Raw genomic sequence first — 19,258 nt, forward strand, 5'->3', positions numbered from 1 at the left:
ACGGTACTAAAAACAAGGGTGGCACCGAGTCCAGAGGTGGCGACTTTTGGAGTGTCGTAAGAGTCCAGGGGGCAAGAGAGACCGACATTTTGGCCTTCGCCTCCTTGGTAGTCTCCCCGGAGACTGATCTTATTAGCGTGGAGGGACTCTGAGCCCCAAAATCAGGGGTACGGGTTAGCTACATGGCTGGGTTTCTCAGGCTTGAGAAAATGAAGTTCGCCCTGAGAGGATCAATGTTAGGGTTCGTTCGGAGGTGGCAGCTGTTTATCGACTTCTTCAGGAAAAAATAAACTGTTAGCAGATTCAATTAGTTGGGGGGGGGTTAGGGAGTAAGGTGGGGCAGGGGAAGTTAGGTTATTTTTGTTTGGCTTAGGTGGGAACAGTGAGAGATGGAGGGAGGTGTTATGCACTGAATTATGTTTACATTTGTATTTGTGTCTTTTGTTGTAAAACCATAAATGCCTTAATAAAACATTTGTTTAAAAAAAATAAAAACCAAAACTGGAAAGTGTCAGTAGGTCAGGCAACCTCTGTGGTAAGAGAAAGAGTTAGCACTTCAGGTCAACAACCTTGCATCAGAACTGGAAGAAGAGATGTAACAGATTTTTAATAAGTTACTGAGGCAGGGAAAGGCGGATGTGGGAGTGGGAAATGCCAGAAAGAAAAAAAATTAAGATCTGTTGACTTAAAGTAAGGAATATGACACTACCTTTTGTTACTGTGGAAATATATCCAAAATCTTATTTACACAGATTGTGGACAGTTAATGAGCATAACGAATGTATCTCAACCATGCCCGACTGGACCATCTACTTTGTCTGATCAACTACTTGTGATAAACCAGCCAACGCAGGCACAGACTGAAGGACAAGCTGTTTCTACGCTCCTCCCACAGCTGACTGATACAAGGCAACTATCATCTGCCATTACTGCTGAACAGAACATGGAAAAGATTGATGACATCCTGGTGACTTTACAGAACCAGGGAAGCAGCATCAGCCGATCATTTAATCCATAGGTAGGATGAATTTTGATATTGTACAACGGCTTTTAAACCCGTATAATGAATATATAATGGCATGCTACATATTGGCCAGGACTTAACTTTTAACAGTAATCATGTACTTCTAATTTTTCCAGTTCTTGTTTTACTGGTAATAAATTAGCATTCAAAAATATAGGATCCAAAAAACCCACAGAATGAAATCACTAACACAATGGATCAGCAAATGCTACATAATTAACATGGGATCAGTGGTTCCAAGTGTCATAATGTACATTGTATTGCCATTGCCACCTTCCCCGCCCCTTCCTTCAACCCCATCCCCTTGGAAACTTTGACTTGGGTTCTGGTGGTGCTGTTAGCAGAGATGGTAGTAGTAGTCTCCGGTCAGTCAGCCATGCCAGCATTGTTCCTCTTTGTTCTCTGAGCAAAGGGACCAATCTTCACACTTCACATTTAAAAAAAAAACCTAACTCTCTTCAAGGGTCCAGGTTTCCACTGAAATAGCATATCAACCATCATAAAAAAGCCCCTTACAGAATCAGAAACAGAGTTCCTGGTGTAGAAATCTCCACCCTGGCCCCATCCCTGCCCATCATTTAACTTATAAAAATTAACTGAGATGTTGTTCCCTGAAAGGTAGCCTGGAAATGATTGACAATTGCCATAACTGGATTTCTGTTCTCTCTGGGAATTTGCCTGGTTTCCTGCTAGAGTTTCAGCAGAAAACCAGCAGAATATGCCTGGAATTTTGGGGTTTTGGGCTATGTCTTGTTTTTTCTTCATATGTCCTATTATTTGATTTTTGAATTATATTTTGAATGGCTAACTCAGCAATGGATAACAGATCTTAGAAACTGATATTGCTTGCACTTCGTGAATAATAATGCTACGAACATTGTATAATCTGGGATTTTTCTTTCTTTTAAACTGTCCTTTGCATTTACTCAGTGTCACTCAGTGTCACATATGCATGCACATATGAAGCCTAATTTTCATTCAGGCTTGGTCAATAATGGCATATTTGTTGAGATTTATTTGCATTTTTATAGCATCTTTTGTGCCATCAGACATTTCAAAGCACTTTACAGCAAACCATATGATCACAACATGGAGGCTGGCCATTCGGCCCAACACATCTGTACAAGTCCTCTGAGAGGAAGTTGGCTAGGTCTTTTCCTGTTGCCCTACATATCTTTCATCTTGAGATAATTAGCCAATTCCCTTTTGAAAGCCATGCTCGCTGTGTAAAAAAATGTTCTGCTTGTCACCTCTGGTTCTTTTGCTAATCACTTTAAATCGGTGTCCTCTGATACACCAATGCGAATAGTTTCTCCCTTTCTTTTCTGACCATACCCTTTGTGACTTTCGGCATCTTTATCTTTTTTATTATTTTTTTCTCAATCAACAACACCAACTTCTCCAATCTATCCTCACTGGAAATCTCTCATCGTGGAACCATTTTTCATAAGTTCTTTCTGCACCATTTCCAATGTCCTCTCATCCTTCCTAAACTATAATGTCATTATCATTCTGGGTCTTCAGTTAGGTTGTCCTGGGTCAGAATCAATCGAGACTGATTAATGCAAGGCTGCTGTAAAAGTTTCCTTTTTGTTGAACATATAAACCTAGACTATACCAAGTACAAAGCCGAGCACAAGGCTTCACATAGAACTATCTCTGCATATTCTGTTATCATGTGATCTTGCGTCACTGATGTAGACTGTCTGTTTACGTATTTAACATTAACCCTTTATATTTCCCCCAGGTCTCTGACCCTATTCAGTACATTATTTACATTACCCAACATCTCCCCCGAAATCTCTGCCTTCAACCCTAGTTCACAGAGATGAGATGGTGGTTTTGTGAATTCCCATGCCTTGTCCCCAGAGTCTTGGAGGATTGTATAGGAATCAAGTTCTCCATGTTCTTTCTCGAACTTGGTAAAATAGTATGTAAATCATCAGAGACTACCAGCTCTCTGTTTCAATCATCTTGAAACTGTGCCTACTAGTTCTAGATTTCCCCACGAGGGGAAACTGTCTAAAGAATCTTGTACGTTTCAATCAGATCACCTCTCATTTTCCTAAACTCAACTCGTAAGACATGAAACTCAACGCAAGCATGTCCCCATTTTAAGTAAAGTGGCCAAAACTGGACACACTACTGTAGGTGTGATCTCACCAATTCCCCCTACAGTTGTAGTGATATTTCCTTATTTTTACACTCCATCCCTTTTGCAATAAAGGCAATATTTAATTTGTCTTAATTACTTGCTGTAGCTGCACGCTGTCTTTTTGTGACTCGTGGACGAGGACAGTCCGGTCCCTCTGTACTGCAGAATTTTGCAGCCTCGCTTCATTTAAATAATACTCTGCTTTTCTAATGTACCTATCAAAGTGAGCAACCTCACATTTTCCCTCATAATACTCTCATCTGCCAATATAATTTCACATTCACTAAATCTATCTATATCCCTTTGCCGACTCTTTATATCCTCCTCACAATCTGGTTCCCCATCTTTGTATCAAAACTTGGTTCCCCATCTTCTTCAGCATGTTTGGCTATAATGCAGTCGGTCCCTTCATCCATGTCCATTACAAGTTGAGCGTCCCTTATCCGAAATTCTGAAATCCGCACGTTTTTTAGAGCGCCAACGTGATGTCAGAGTGGGCAATGCCAGAATGCTCCCAGGCAATGCGCAGTTACCACGCGCAGTTTATTTCGAAATCCAAAAAATTCCAATGCACACTTGGCCCCAAGCATTTCAGATAAGGGATTTTCAACCTGTAATATGGATTATGAATAGTTGAGGCCCAAACACTGATCCCTGTGACACACTACTACTTAGTTTGCCAACCTGAAAATGACACATTTATCCTGACCTCTGTTTCTTCTTAGTTGGCCAGTACTTTATCCTTGCTAATATATATATTACCTGCACAACCATATGCTTTTTTTTTTAATAAACGTTTTATTGAGGTATTTTAGGTACTGTAACAACAACAAAATAAACAATGTACATGAAACTATAAACATAGTGCAAAAGCCGTCTCCTTTCCTTACAGGTCCCACCTTTATTAACCCCCTACTTTAAGCTAAACTAACCCCCCTTGTGCTGACGATTAATTTTCCGTGAATAAGTCGACGAACAGTTGCCATCTCCAGGCGAACCCTAACAGTGACCCTCTCAAGGCGAACTTAATTTTCTCGAAACCGAGAAAGCTAACCATGTCCGATAGCCAGGTCTCCGACTTCAGGGGCTTTGAGTCCCCCCAAGCTAATAGTATCCGTCTCCAGGCTACCAGGAAAGCAAAGGCTAGAACGTCTGCCTCTTTCTTCTCCTGGATTCCCAGGTCTTCCGACACCCCGAAAATCGCCACTTCTGGACTCAGTGCCACCCTTGTTTTTAACACCGTGGACATGACATCTGCAAACCCCTGCCAAAATCCCCTAAGCTTCGGACATGTCCAGAACATGTGGACATGGTTCACTGGTCCTCCCGCACATTTTGCACACTTATCTACCACCCAAAGAATCTGCTCATCCGGCCACTGTCATGTGAGCCCGATGAACAACCTTGAATTGTATCAGGCTGAGCCTGGCACATATTGCGGACGAGTTGACTCGACTCAACGCTCCGCTCACAGACCATTCTCTATCTCTCCTTCCAGCTCCTCTTCCCACTTGCGCTTCAGCTCCTCGGTCTGCGTCTCCTCTGACCCCATAAGTTCCTTGTAAATGTCAGAGACGCTCCCTTCTCCTACCCACCCTCTGGAAACTACCCTCTCCTGAATTCCCCCTTAGCGGTAGGAGCAGGAAGGTTGACACCTGTTTACGTAGGAAGTCCCGTACCTGCAGATACCTGAATTTGTTTCCCCTCGCCAACCCAATCTTCTCCTCCAGTGCCCTCGTACTCTGAAAGCTCCCCTCTATAAACATGTCCCCCATCCTCTCAATCCCTGCTCTCCGCCATATCAGGAACCCACCATCCATACTTCCCGGGGCAAACTGGTGATTATTACAGAATGGGGACCAGATCGATGCTCCCTCTGCTCCCACATGTCTCCTCCATTGCCCCCAGTTTCTCAGGGCCGCCACCACCACGGGGCTGGTGGAGTACCATGCCGGCAGGAAAGGCAGAGGCGCAGTTACCAACGACTCCAGACTGGTGCCCTTGCATGAAGCCGCCTCCATGCGCTCCCATTCCGACCTCTTCCCCCACCACCCACTTCCTGATCATGGCTATATTCGCCGCCCAGTAATAGTTACTAAAATTTGGCAGCGCCAGCCCGCCCTCTCCCCGACTCCGCTCAAGCATTACTTTCCTTTTGTAAGGGCCACGAAGAATCCAGCACGAGTTTTAAGGATACAAAGTAATAACATTTATTTACTATAACATATATACATAACAGTAGCAGTAACTTCCCTTGCTACATACTCCTTCCTGCTGGTTCCTGAACTGGCCAGCTTTATTTATACTAGGAGTTTACTAGTGATTTCTCCGCCCCCCCCTCATTGGGGAAGCTCATACTCCCACAGGATTGTGGGATAGTCATTAGTCCCCAGCCAATGGTAAGTAGGCAGGTTATAACATCCCACCCCCCCCCCAAAGTCCAAGGAATCCACCGAAGACCCTGGCGAAGGAGGGCGTCGGACTCGTTTGGCCGCAGGCCGGACACCATTTGCACGCGGCGCTGGATCAGGCAGCGTGTAACGAGACGGAGACCGGCGCTTCCGTGATGAACGACGCAACGGTTGTACATCCACGGCCCGTGGACCCGAGGATTCCCCCTCAGATGCATCCTGTGTCTCCATCTCGGAGTCAGAGTCTGCTGCCTCCGTCATGTCAGCGTCTCTATCTCCATTCGGTCCCGTAACGACCTGCGCAGGCTTCGTGTGAGGCACCAGTGGAAGATTGTGAGGACTACCATCCCTTGTCTCTGGTCTCTGCAGCTGTAGAAATGAGCTCCGGGGGCGGGGAATCTTTTGAGGGGATAGTCTTCTGGACCGAAGGTGGTCTACATGTTTTCGCTGGATACGACCCTGGGCTTGCACTTGGTAAGATATAGGGCCCATTTGGCGAAAGATTACACCAGGAACCCATTGGGCACCACCAGCAAAATTCCGCACGAATACTGGGTCACCGGGCGCAAACTGCCGAATCGGCCGATGCCGAGAAAATCCCTGTCCCTGTCGTTCTTGTGTGTGGCGTACTTTTGCGCCAATGTCCGGGAAAACCATACTAAGGCGGGTGCAAAGTCTCCGGCCCATTAGGAGTTCTGTGGGAGCTACCCCAGTCACTGCATGGGGGGGGTGGTCCTGTACGTAAACAAAAAGCGAGCCAGTCTTGTGTCCATTGATCCGGAAGACTGCTTCTTTAGGCCTCTTTTGAATGTCTGCACTGCGCGCTCTGCCAACCCATTTGAAGCCGGGTGGTAAGGGGCAGTGCGGATATGGCGGATGCCGTTCATCTTCGTGAACCTCGCGAACTCCTCACTCGTGAATGGAGTGCCGTTATACGTGACCAGCACCTCGGGGAGGCCATGCGTACTAAACGATAAATGCATCTTTTCAATTGTTGCGCAGGACGTTGTCCCCTGCATCTTATGCACCTCTAGCCATTTGGACTGGGTGTCAATTAGTAGAAGGATCATGGATCCTTGAAAAGGGCCTGCGAAATCTGCATGCAAGCGTCCCCAACGCCGCCCTGGTGATGTAGGGGCGCAGCCGGCGGAAGCTTTGATGCTCCTGGCAAATGGAGCAGTTTTGGGCCACCTTCTCAATGTCGGTGTCGAGGCCTGGCCACCAGACATAACTCCGGGCCAACATTTTCATTTTGGATACGCCTGGATGCCCATTGTTAGTATCAGCTCCTGGCCTTTTTCCAGGACAATTACACGCGTCCCCCACAAGAGGATGCCGTCTTCCACGCTGAATTCTGACAGCTTGGAGGAAAATGCCCGCAACTCGCCTGGGAGCTGTCTATGCTGCCCACCATACAGGACTATGTGCCGAACCTTTGACAGGACTGGCTCCGTCTGGGTCCACTCACGGATCTGTGATGCCGTGACAGGCAAGGTGTCCATAAAATTTAGGGTTGCAACCACCTCACCGGTCGACATGGGGCCGGTCGATAAAGGCAATCGGCTCAGTGCGTCGGCATTTGCTATCTGCGTACCTGGTTTGTGCTCCAGAGGATACTCGTATGCAGCAAGCAACAAAGCCCAGCGCTGGATCCGTGCAGAAACAATGGGCGGTATTGGCTTATCCTCTCTGAAAAGTCCCAGCAGGGGCTTATGATCAGTCACGATAGTGAAATGGCAGCCGTACACGTACTGGTGGAAGCGTTTCACCGCAAAAACCACTGCGAGGCCCTCCTTCTCGATCTGCGCGTACTTTTTCTCCGCTACAGTCAATGTGCGGGAGGCGAAAGCTATCGGTTGTTCGGCCCCGTACTCCATCTTGTGAGACAGGACAGCCCCAATACCATACGGGGATGCATCACATGTGACGAGCAAAGGCTTTCCAGGATCATAGTGGGTTAGTAACCCAGACAACGACAATTGTTGCTTTACCCGCCGGAAAGCGGTTTCTTGCGGCTGACCCCAAACCCAGGTGTGATTTTTCTTTAGCAGAAGGTGCAAAGGGGCCAGCGTAGTTGCCAGATTGGGGAGGAACTTCCCGTAATAGTTTACGAGACCGAGAAAAGAACGAAGATGCGAAGTGTCAGTCGGGGCGGGGGCATGTTGAATTGCACGCACCTTCTCTGCGACGGGGTGCAGACCTTCGCGGTCCACCCGATAACCTAGGTAGACTACTTCCTTTGCCTGAAATACGCACTTTGTGCGACGTAAACGGACTCCAGCCTCCGAAAGACCCGTACTGTCACCTTAATGGGGGCCACATGGGGAGCTGCCACACAATGCAGCTGCAGGCGGTCGTCCTCCGTCTCCACGTCCTCAGGAGTAGTCGCCGCAGGTTCATCCACATGGAAGGTACGGCCTCTGGGCTGGTCCCAGTTACAGCCCCTGGGCTGGTCCCAGTTTCGGTCGGAACGACAGCGCCTCTGGCATCCCCAGGACCGCCGTCCACGACGGGGTCGGCGCCTACAAGTCTGACACGGACATGGCTCCTCATCCATTGGCTCTGGAGAAGGCTCCCTTCGGGGAGGAATGTCCGACGGCCACTGGCGTCGGTACGGACGTTGCCTTGCCCAAGGTACCGCAGGAGTGCGGGGGGACGTTTTTGGACGGAAGGGGTTGCGCCCCAAGGCATGCACTTCCATTCCCTGTAGCTCCTGTACTCCTCACACTGCGCTCTCTCGGGACAATACTATTTGAATGGCCTGTTGAAAAGTCAATGTTGGCTCCGCTAACAACTTTCTCTGGGTGGCCGCATTGTTAATACCGCAAACCAAACGGTCGCGTAACATTTCTGACAAGGTCTCACCATAGTCACAGTACTCCGCAATCCTGCGTAGCCTGGATAGAAAATCGGCAAGGGATTCTCCAGGGGTCCTCTCAGCAGTATTAAACCGGTAATGCTGGACTATCGTGGACAGGGTTGGGTTAAAGTGTTGCCCCACTATATTCACAAGTTCATCAAACGTTTTGGTGTCTGGCGCATAGAGCTAGACTCTGTGCTCCACCACCCCCCCCCCCCCCCCCCCCTTGAGGCTCTTAGAGCAATTGCCAATGGTTCTATAGCTAGCGCGAACAACAGTGGGGAGAGGGGGCATCCCTGTCTCGTCCCCCGGTGCAGTCTAAAATAGTCCGATGTTGTCCTATTCGTCCGTACGCTTGCCACAGGAGCCTGATACAGCAACCTGACCCAGTCAATAAAGCCCCGCCCAAATCCGAACTGTTCCAGTACCTCCCACAGATAATCCCATTCTACCCGATCAAAAGCCTTTTCTGCATCCATGGCGATCACTACCTCCACCTCCCTACCTTCCGGGGGCATCATGATCACATTTAACAACCTTCTTACATTGGCCACCAACTGCCTACCCTTAACAAACCCCAGCTGGTCCTCCCCAATAACGTCCGGAACACAGTCTTCAATCCTGTCGGCCAAAATTTGGCCAGCAATTTGGCATCCATATTCAACAGGGATATTGGCCTGTAGGATCCACACAGTTCCAGGTTCTTGTCCTGCTTCAGAATCAGCGAAATCGTGGCATGTGACATTGTCGGGGGCAGCACCCCTCTTTCCCTTGTCTCATTGAACATCCTCATCAACACCGGCCCCAATATCCCAGAGAACGTTTTATAAAACTTCACTGGGTACCCATCCGGGGCTTTACCCGACTGCATGGCCTTCAGACCCTCCACTATCTCTTCCAACCCGATCGGGGCTCCCAGCCCTTCTACCAGCTCCCCGTCCACCTTTGGGAAATTCAGCCCCTCCAAGAAGTGCCTCATCCCCTCCGGCCCCGTAGGGGGTTCCGACCTGGCCAGTCTACTGTAGAAATCCCTAAACTACTTATTCACCCCTGCTGAATCTCCAATGAGGTTCCCATCTCCGTCATTTACTTTCCCTATCTCCCTGGCTGCCTCCCGCTTTCTAAGCTGCTGTGCAAGCATTCTGCTGGCCTTCTCTCCATGCTCATAGATCGCCCCCCTCGCCTTTCTCAGCTGCTCCACCACCCTCCCTGTGGTTACAAGTCGAACTCCACCTGTAGCCTCCGCCGTTCCCTTAAAAGCCCTGCCTCTGGGGTTACCGCATACCTCCTATCGATCTGTAGTATCTCCTTTCCCAGTCGGTCCGTCTCTGTCCTGTCCACCTTCTCCCTATGGGCCCGTATCGAGATGAGCTCCCCTCTGACCACCACCTTCAGTGCTTCCCAGACCACCGCTGCTGAAATTTCCCCCATGTCGTTGATCTGCAGGTAGTTCTGAATACATTCCTCAGCCGCTCGCACACCCCTTCGTCAGCCAAAAGTCCCACATCTAACCTCTGTTGCGGGCGCTGGTTACTATCTTTACTAACCTGCAGGTCAACCCAGTGCGGAGCATGGTCTGCGATTGTGATCGCCAAGTACCCCGTGTCCAACACCCCTGCCAGTAAGGCCCTGCTCAAAATAAAGAAATCAATCCAGGAGTACACTTTATGCACGTGTGAGTAGAAGGAGAACTCCTTCACCCTCGGCTGCCCAAATCTTCATGGATCTCTCCCCCCCCCCCCCCCCCCCCATCTGCTCCATGAACCCTGTTAGTTCCTTTGCAATTGCTGGCACCCTGCCAGTTTTCGAGCGTGACCGGTCCAAGCCAGGGTCAATAACCTGTGTTGAAGTCCTCTCCCATGACCAACCTGTGCGAGTCCAGGTCCGGTATCTTCCCCAACATCCTCTTTATAAACTCCACATCATCCCAATTTTGAGCATACACTTTTACTAATACCACCTGCACCCCCTCCAGTTTCCCACGGACCATAATGTATTGACCTCCCACATCCGAGACTATTCTACCCGCTTCAAACACCACCCGCTTATTGATCAGGATCGCGACCCCTCTCATCTTAGAGTCTATTCCCGAGTGAAAGACCTGACTGACCCAGCCTTTCCTCAATCTAATCTGGTCAGTTACTCCAAGGTGCGTCTCCTGCAACATTACCACGTCCACCTTCAGTCCCCTAAGATGCGCGAACACACGTGCCCTCTTGACCGGCCCATTTAACCTTCGAACATTCCAGGTGATCAGCCTAGTTGGGGGGCTCATTGCCCACACCCCCTTCGCCGATCAGCCATCTGCTTTTATGGGCCCGCCTCCAGCCCATGCTCCGCACCTCCACCGGTCTGCCTCCAGGCAGCCTCCGCCCCCAACCTCCTCTCTGTCCCTTAGCCCAAGTCCCTCCCTCGTCAGCAGAACATGTACCCCCCTCTTTCCCCCCCCCCCCCCCCCCCCCGGTAACAACACTCTGTAACCCAACCTCTTTAATAAACTGAACATATGCACACCCCCCACTGCGCTTCCGTGAGCTAGCCCGCCCAGCTAGCTTGGTGGCCCCCATCCCTGGCGCCGGATAGTGTCCCACCTATTGTTTCCCCCCCTCCCTCCCCCCGCTCATACAAAACATACTTCAACATCAAACAATCCCCACACAATTGCCCGACAGAAAAACGCCAAGATCTAAACAAGCACACCTCCATCCCCCAACAGTGCAAATGAAAACTTTAACTCACACAGCTCTGCTGCTGGTCCCAAATCAATGCAAAAGACATTACAAACAGCTTCCACAAAACAAAAAACGAGAAACTTTTTTTTTTGAAGAACAGAAAAACAAAAAAAACAAAACCAGAACATTGCAGCAAAGTTCAAAAGTTCTCAGTCCACCAGCCCTTTCCTTTTCGTGAAGTCCAGCGCGCCCTCAGGCAACTCAAAATAAAAGTGGTGTTCCTCGTGCGTGACCCACAGACGGGCCGGGTACAACAGTCCAAACTTCACCTTTTTCTTAAAAAGGATCGACCTAATCTGGTTGAAGCCCGCTCTTCTCCTGGCCACCTCCACATTCAGGTCTTGGTAAACCCGCAGAATACTGTTGTCCCACTTGCAGCTCCGTGTCTGCTTGGCCCACTGTAGAATGCGCTCCTTATCCAAGTACCTGTGGAATCTCACCACCATTGCCCTCGGGGGGGGGGGTCTCCCATTCGCGGCTTCCTCGCGAGCCGGGAGGTGCCGGGACTAGACTGGTTCCCGGCGGACTTCTACAAAACACCTCCAAGGGTCGGGAGAATGTCCCTTCCCCCAGCAGCTGTGTATGCCCCAGTGTCTGCTCCTTCGGACCCCTCCGGGAGCCCAACGATTCTCAAGTTCTGCTGGCGGGACCTATTCTCTAGGTCCTCCACCTTCTCCAGGAACCTTTTCTGCTTGTCTCTCAGCATCCCCACCTCTAACTCCACTGCAGTTTGATGTTCTTCCTGCTCAGCCAGCGCCTTCTCTACTTTCTGGATCGCCCGATCTTGGGCGTCCAATCTAAGCTCCAGCCGCTCAATTGACTCTTTTATCGGGTCCAAGCAGTCCTGTTTCTGCTTAGCAAAGCCTTCCTGAATAACTTGCATCAGCTGCTCCGTTGACCGCTGGGTCGACAAACCAGAGGTCCGGTCCTCCGCCATGCTGTCTCCTGCTGCAGCTTCAGCCCAAGCCTTCTCTGGCTTTCTGTTTCTGCCTTTATGAGCACTTCTAGCTCTTCTCTCCATGCACTGATGTGGGAATTCAGTACACAATTGCCTCTGTCATCAGTTTTACAATTCAAGTCCAGTAGAAAATCAGGGAAAAGGTCCAAAAGTCCAACCAGAGCAGGAGCCACCAAATGTGTGACTTAATCCTTCATAGCTGTCACCGGAAGTGTACCATATGCTTTTATGTTGTATATTAACCTTTCATGTGGCTCCTTATCAAATGCCTTTTGGAAATCTAAATATACTCCATTTTCTGGTTCTCCTTTATTACACCCGCAAAGAACTCAAATAAACTTGTGAAACACAGGGCACGATTCTCCGGCTTCATAACGCTCTCACTCAAGCGAAGTGAGGCCAGTGAAGAGCGAGAGAGGCAGAAAACGAGAACCGCGTCAGGTGCCAAACAGTTGCCGATGCAACCGGCCTGCTCCCATAGGAAAAATCAGGATTTTGCGTCAAGTGGCAAGAAACCACTTATCATCACTTGAGCCCTATTTCCATACAATTTAAAAAAAATAAATTTAAAGTACCCAATTATTATCTTTTCTTCCAATTAAGGGGCAATTTAGAGTGGCCAATCCACCTAACATGTACATCTTTGGGTTGTGGGGGTGAAACCCGCGCAGACAAGGGGAGAATGTGCGAACTCCACACGGGCAGTGACCAAGGGCCGGGATTCGAACCCGGGTCCTCAGCGCCGTGGGCCCAGTGCTCCCCACTGCACCCTGTGCCGCCCCCTATTTCCATACAATTAATGAAAGCCACCCCATATCCAACGGCCTCCCATCATTCAACGGCCTCCCCAGCAAGTGGTCACGCTGGTGCCGATTAGTATTCCTTTTGAAAAATGTGAACCTGGTGGAAGGGCTTCTGTGGGGAGCCGAGTAGCCAGCTTTGCTCACAGGCAAAGAGTCCGGGGACGCTTGACTTGCCACCCCAGTGCTCAGTGGGGGCTGGGGGACCCTCTGCAGGGTTGGGCCGCCGTGGGAGGGTGGGGACGAGGCACTGGGGGAGCAAACACGCATGGCACCATGCCAACCCCTGGATCGTTCCTGGGGCAACCTTGTCCCTGCCTGTCCGCCCCACCGACCACCCATAACCCCATCGACTGCTGAGGCAATCGTGGTTAAGTAAACACTTCACACAACCCAAATGGATCACTGTAGGTGGGCGGGCCAATTAGCATGTGGCAGTCATTGCCAAGAAACCCAATCACACCTTAATGCCTGGACACTGTGTTTGAACACTGCGGGAGGCAACACCACACATGCAGCAGCCAACATCCGGACATCCAGAAGATGGGACACAGCTCCGGGGACATGTCCACATCCTGAGGGTGGGTGAATCCCACAGGGGGGGGGGGGGGGGGGGGGGGGGTGCCTGGAGAGGTGGGCCAAGGGTTCGGAGATCAGCCTGCATTGCGGAAGAAAGTGACAGAGGCATCATACTAGTTGTGCACTTAGCGGCATGGTGGCTATGGGAGGCGCTAAAGGCCGTGATTAGAGGGGAAATTATCGCCTTTAAAAGCGCGAAGGAATAGAGGGGAGTGAGCGGCTAGGCAGCAGCTGGTCGACTCCATACTAGAGGTAGACCGTAAATACTCCGAGGCCCCAACCGTAGAGCTCTTGGCATAAAGGATAAAGCTACAAATGGACTTTGACCTGCTCTCCACTAGGAAAGCAGTGCATCAACTCCGCCAGGCACGGGGGACCCTATACGAACACGGGGACAAAGCCAGCCACCTGTTGGCGCACCAGCTGAGAAAGCAGGCAGCCACCAGAGAGATCGCGCAAATTAGGGACAACAGAGGCACGCTAGAAACGGACCCAGACAAGGTTAACAAGACCTTCGAGGACTTTTACAAGGGACTGTACACCTCAGAGCCCCCAACAGGAGACTCGGGATATAACAGTTCCACTATGGACTGGACATGCCAGTCATGGGGGAGGACAGAAAACGGGGTCTAGGAGCACCGCTAGAACTGGGAGAGATCATGGCATGGAGAGGATAAGCTTCATGCAGGCGGGGAAGGTGCCGGGACTAGACTGGTTCCCGGCGGACTTCTACAAAACAATACTTGTTCAAAGCTTCTTCCATTTCCTGTTCCCCATTAGTATTTCCCCAGTTTCACCCTCTTAAGTCTTCACTTTGGGTACTCATTTCCTTTTATATATTTTTGGAAGCTTTTACTGTCTTTTTTATTTTCTTCATTTTCTTTTGTACTTCAATTTTCCCTTTTTTTAAAAAAAGTCATCTTTTGTTGGTTTACCTATCTTAGAATCATAGAATTTACAGTTCAGAAGGAGGTCATTTGGCCCATCGGGTCTGCATCAGCCCTTGGAAAGAGCATCCTACTCAAGCTACGTCCCCACCCTATCCCCATAACCCAGTAAACCCACCTAACCTTTTTGGACACGAAGGGCAATTTAGCATGGCCAATCCACCTAACCTGGACATCTTTGACTGGGAGGAAACCGGAGCATCCAGAGGAAACCCACGCAGACACGGAGAGAACATGCAGACTCCACACAGACAGTGACCCAAGCCGGGAATCAAACCTGTCCTATCACTAATCTTCCCAATATTGTACACTTTTTCTTTCCATTTGATACCATCCTTAACTTCCTTGGTTAGTCACAAATGGTGCATCCTTCTGGTCCAGTCTCTTCCCCAATGGAATGTATCTTTGTTGAGTGTTAAGAAATAGCTCCTTAAATGTATGCCACTGCTTAGCTACCATATTCCCTTTGAACCTTTCTCCCACTCTATTTTAGCAAACTGTGTATTCATATTCTTGTAATTGCCTTTATTTAGGATGAAGTCACTAGTTACAGAGCCACAGTTCTCACTCTCAAAGAGAATGTGAAATTTTAGCATCTTATTTAAAAAAGTATATATATTAAAGTTTTTTAACACAATTTTTCTCCCTTACAAACAATAACCACCCCCCCTCGTAACAAAAAAAAACGAGAAATCGCGCAGAGCAAGATATATACATGGCAAAATGATATATTTACACAGCTTTGTACACTGGCCCTCACCCGTACGTGCCAGTTTCAGGCAGTGCCAGTGCCAGTACGTGCCCCACCCCCCAAGGTTGCTGCTGCTGCTGACCGACCTTCCTCTAACACTCCGCGAGATAGTCTAGGAACGGTTGCCACCGCCTGTAGAACCCCTGCACAGACCCTCTCAAGGCGAACTTAATCCTCTCCAACTTCATGAACCCAGCCATATCATTTCTCCAGGCTGGGTGGCTTCGCCTCCTTCCACATTAGCAAGATCCTTCGCCGGGCTACTAGGGACGCAAAGGCCAGAATGCCGGCCTCTTTCGCCTCCTGCACTCCCGGTTCGTCCACTACTCCAAATATTGCTAGCCCCCAGCTTGGCTTGACCCGGACTTCCACCACCTGAGATATTGCTCCCGCCACTCCTCTCCAGAACCCCTCCAGTGCCGGGCATGAGCAAAACATATGGACATGGTTCGCCGGGCTCCCTGAGCACCTTCCACATCTGTCCTCTACCCCAAAGAACCTACTCAACCTCACCCCTGTCAAGTGCGCTCTGTGGACCACCTTAAATTGTATCAGGCTGAGCCTGGCACACGAGGAGGAGGAATTAACCTTACCTAGGGCATCAGCCCACAGACCTTCCTCGATCTCCTCCCCCAGCTCCTCCTCCCATTTACCCTTCAACTCTTCTACCAGCGCTTCCTCCTCTTCTTTCAACTCCTGGTGTATTTCCGACACCTTGCCCTCCCCGACCCATACACCCGAGATCACCCTATCTTGAACTTCTTGTGCCGGGAGCAACGGGAATTCCCTCACATGTCGCCTCACAAAAGCCCTCACCTGCATATATCTAAATGCATTTACTGGGGGTAACTCTAACTTCTCCAGTGCCCCTAGGCACGCAAACGTCCCGTCGATGAACAGGTCCCCCATTCTTCCAATCCCCGCCCGATGCCAGCTCTGGAACCCCCTGTCCATCTTCCCCGGGACAAACCGGTGGTTACCCCTGATCGGGGACCACACCGAGGCTCCCATTGCACCCCGGTGCCGTCTCCACTGGCCCCAGATCCTTAGCGTTGCCGCCACCACTGGGCTCGTGGTATACTTTGTTGCCTAGAGCGGCAGCGGTGCCGTCACCAACGCCCCCAGGTTCGTTCCTTTACAGGACGCCATCTCCATCCTCTTCCATGCCGCCCCCTCTCCCTCCATAACCCACTTGCGGATCATCGCCACATTTGCTGCCCAGTAGTAGCTCCCTAGGTTTGGCAGTGCCAACCCTCCTCGGTCTCTACTTCGTTCCAGGAACCCTCTCCTTACTCTCGGGGTCTTATTCGCCCACAGAAACCCCATAATACTCCTGCCTACTCTCTTAAAAAAGGCCTTAGTGATCACGATGGGAAGGCACTGAAACACAAACAGAAACCTCGGAAGGGCCACCATTTTGACCGACTGCACTCTACCCGCCAGCGAGAGCGGTAACATGTCCCATCTTTTGAAATCCTCCTCCATTTGCTCCACCAACCTCGTCAGATTCAGTTTATGTAGGGTCCCCCAACTCCTGGCTGTCTGGATCCCCAGATACCGAAAGCTCCCCTCCGCCCTCCTCAGCGGTCGGTCCCCTATTCCTCTTTCTTGGTCCCCCGCCTGTATTACAAAGAGCTCACTCTTCCCTACATTGAGCTTATAGCCCGAAAACTCCCCAAACTCCCTTAGAGTCTGCAGGACCTCCACCATCCCCTCCATTGGATCCGCCACGTACAGCAACAGGTCATCCGCATATAGCGACACCCGATGCTCTTCTCCCCCTCGGACCACCCCCCTCCATTTATTAGACTCCCTCAATGACATGGCCAATGGTTCGATCGCCAATGCGAACAACAGGGGGGACAGGGGGCACACCTGCCTCGTCCCTCGGTACAGTCGAAAGTACTCCGACCTCCGCCGGTTTGTCACTAGACTCGCCATCGGGGCTCTGTAAAGGAGCTTAATCCAATTGATAAACCCTACCCCGAACCCAAACCTACGCAGCACCTCCCAGAGGTACTCCCACTCTACTCGGTCAAAGGCCTTCTCCGCGTCCATAGCTGCCACTATCTCCGCCTCTCCCTCCTCCGATGGCATCATTATCACGTTTAAGAGCCGCCGCACATTGGTGTTTAGTTGCCTGCCCTTTACAAATCCCGTCTGGTCCTCGTGGATTACCCCCGGGACACAGTCCTCGATCCTCGTGGCCAGCACTTTTGCCAGCAACTTTGCATCCACATTGAGGAGCGAGATCGGCCTGTACGATCCACATTGCAGTGGGTCCTTGTCCCGCTTTAGCATCAAAGAAATTGTCGCTTCCGACATTGTTGGGGGCAGGGTCCCCTCCTCTCTTGCCTCATTAAAGTTCTCACCAGTAGCGGGGCCAACAGGCCTGCGTACTTCCTGTAGAACTCCACCGGGAATCCGTCCGGTCCCGGGGCCTTCCCCGCCTGCATGCTCCCCAAACCCTTGCTCAGCTCCTCCAACCCAATTGGTGCCCCCAAACCAGCCGCCTCTTGCTCCTCCACCCTCGGGAATTTCAGCTGATCTAGGAATCGTCTCATCCCCTCTTCCCCCGCTGGGGGCTGGGATCTGTACAGCTCTTCATAAAAGGCCTTGAATACCTCGTTTATTTTCGTCGCACTCCGAACCGTGGCTCCCCTTCCATCTTTGACTCCCCCTATTTCCCTCACTGCCATCCTCTTACGGAGCTGGTGTACCAGCATCCGACTAGCCTTTTCCCCATACTCGTAGGTCGCCCCCTGCGCTTTCCACCACTGTGCCTCCGCCTTCCCTGTGGTCAACAGGTCAAACTCCGTCTGGAGCCGTCGTCTTTCCCCAAGTAATCTTTCCTCCGGGGCCTCTGCGTATCTCCTGTCCACTCTCAAAATCTCCCCCACTAACCTCTCCCTTTCCATACCCTCTGTCTTCTCCCTATGAGCCCTAATGGAAATGAGCTCTCCCCTGATCACCGCCTTCAACGCCTCCCATACCACCCCCACCCGCACCTCCCCGTTGTCGTTGGCCTCCAAGTACCTTTCGATACACCCCCTCACCTTCCCACACACCACCTCGTCCGCCAGCAGTCCCACATCCAGCCGCCACAACGGGCGTTGGTCCCTCTCCTCTCCCAGCTCCAGTTCCACCCAGTGCGGGGCATGGTCCGAAACGGCTATAGCCGAATACTCCGTCCCCTCCACCCTCGGGATGAGCGCCCTACCCAGAACCAAGAAATCTATCCGGGAGTAGGCTTTGTGTACGTGGGAGAAGAAAGAAAATTCCCTGGCCTGCGGCCTTGCAAACCGCCATGGGTCCACTCCCCCCATCTGATCCATAAACCCCCTAAGTACCTTGGCCGCCGCCGGCCTCTTTCCAGTCCTTGATTTGGAGTGGTCCAGTGCTGGATTCAACACTGTATTGAAGTCCCCTCCCATTATCAGGCCTCCTATCTCTAGGTCCGGAATGCGCCCCAACATGCGCTTCATGAATCCTGCATCATCCCAGTTCGGGGCGTATATGTTTACCAACACCACACACGTCCCTTGCAGCCTATCGCTCACCATTACATATCGCCCTCCATTGTCCGCTACAATAGTCTTGGCCTCAAATGACACCCGCTTTCCCACCAATATTGCCACCCCTCTATTCTTCGTGTCCAGTCCCGAGTGGAATACCTGTCCTACCCATCCCTTTCTTAGCCTGACCTGGTCCGCCACCTTCAGATGTGTCTCTTGGAGCATGGCCACGTCCGCTTTCAGTCCCTTTAAGTGCACGAACACTCGAGCCCTCTTCACCGGCCCATTCGGGACCCTCACATTCCACGTTATCAGCCGGATTGGAGGGGCTCTCACCCACGCCCCGCCGACTAGCCATCTCCTTTTCTGGGCCAGTCCCGTGTCCACGCCTCCCTCACCCTCCAGTCCCCCCGAGGGGGGAACCCCGTCCCGACCACCTCTTCGGTGTCCCATTCCCTTTCGGCTAGTGCAGCAGCAACCCTTTTTCCCCCCCTCCCCTCCCCCCCGCTAGACCCCTGTCTAGCTT

The 19,258-nt window shown here is 50.9% G+C and overlaps 1 protein-coding gene across 2 annotated transcripts in view; it reads left to right on the forward strand.

The window, feature by feature from the left end:
* Positions 1-19,258, forward strand: part of nfat5b (nuclear factor of activated T cells 5b) — a 373,902-nt gene that overhangs the window by 346,142 nt on the left and 8,502 nt on the right. For both annotated transcript variants that reach the window (XM_072517959.1, XM_072517958.1), the window contains one exon: positions 753-1,018. In XM_072517959.1, coding sequence (XP_072374060.1) covers positions 753-1,018 — 266 coding nt within the window. The remainder of the gene's footprint in view (positions 1-752; positions 1,019-19,258) is intronic.

The sequence above is a fragment of the Scyliorhinus torazame genome, chromosome 10, assembly GCF_047496885.1.
Source record: "Scyliorhinus torazame isolate Kashiwa2021f chromosome 10, sScyTor2.1, whole genome shotgun sequence".
Lineage (NCBI taxonomy): Eukaryota > Metazoa > Chordata > Chondrichthyes > Carcharhiniformes > Scyliorhinidae > Scyliorhinus > Scyliorhinus torazame.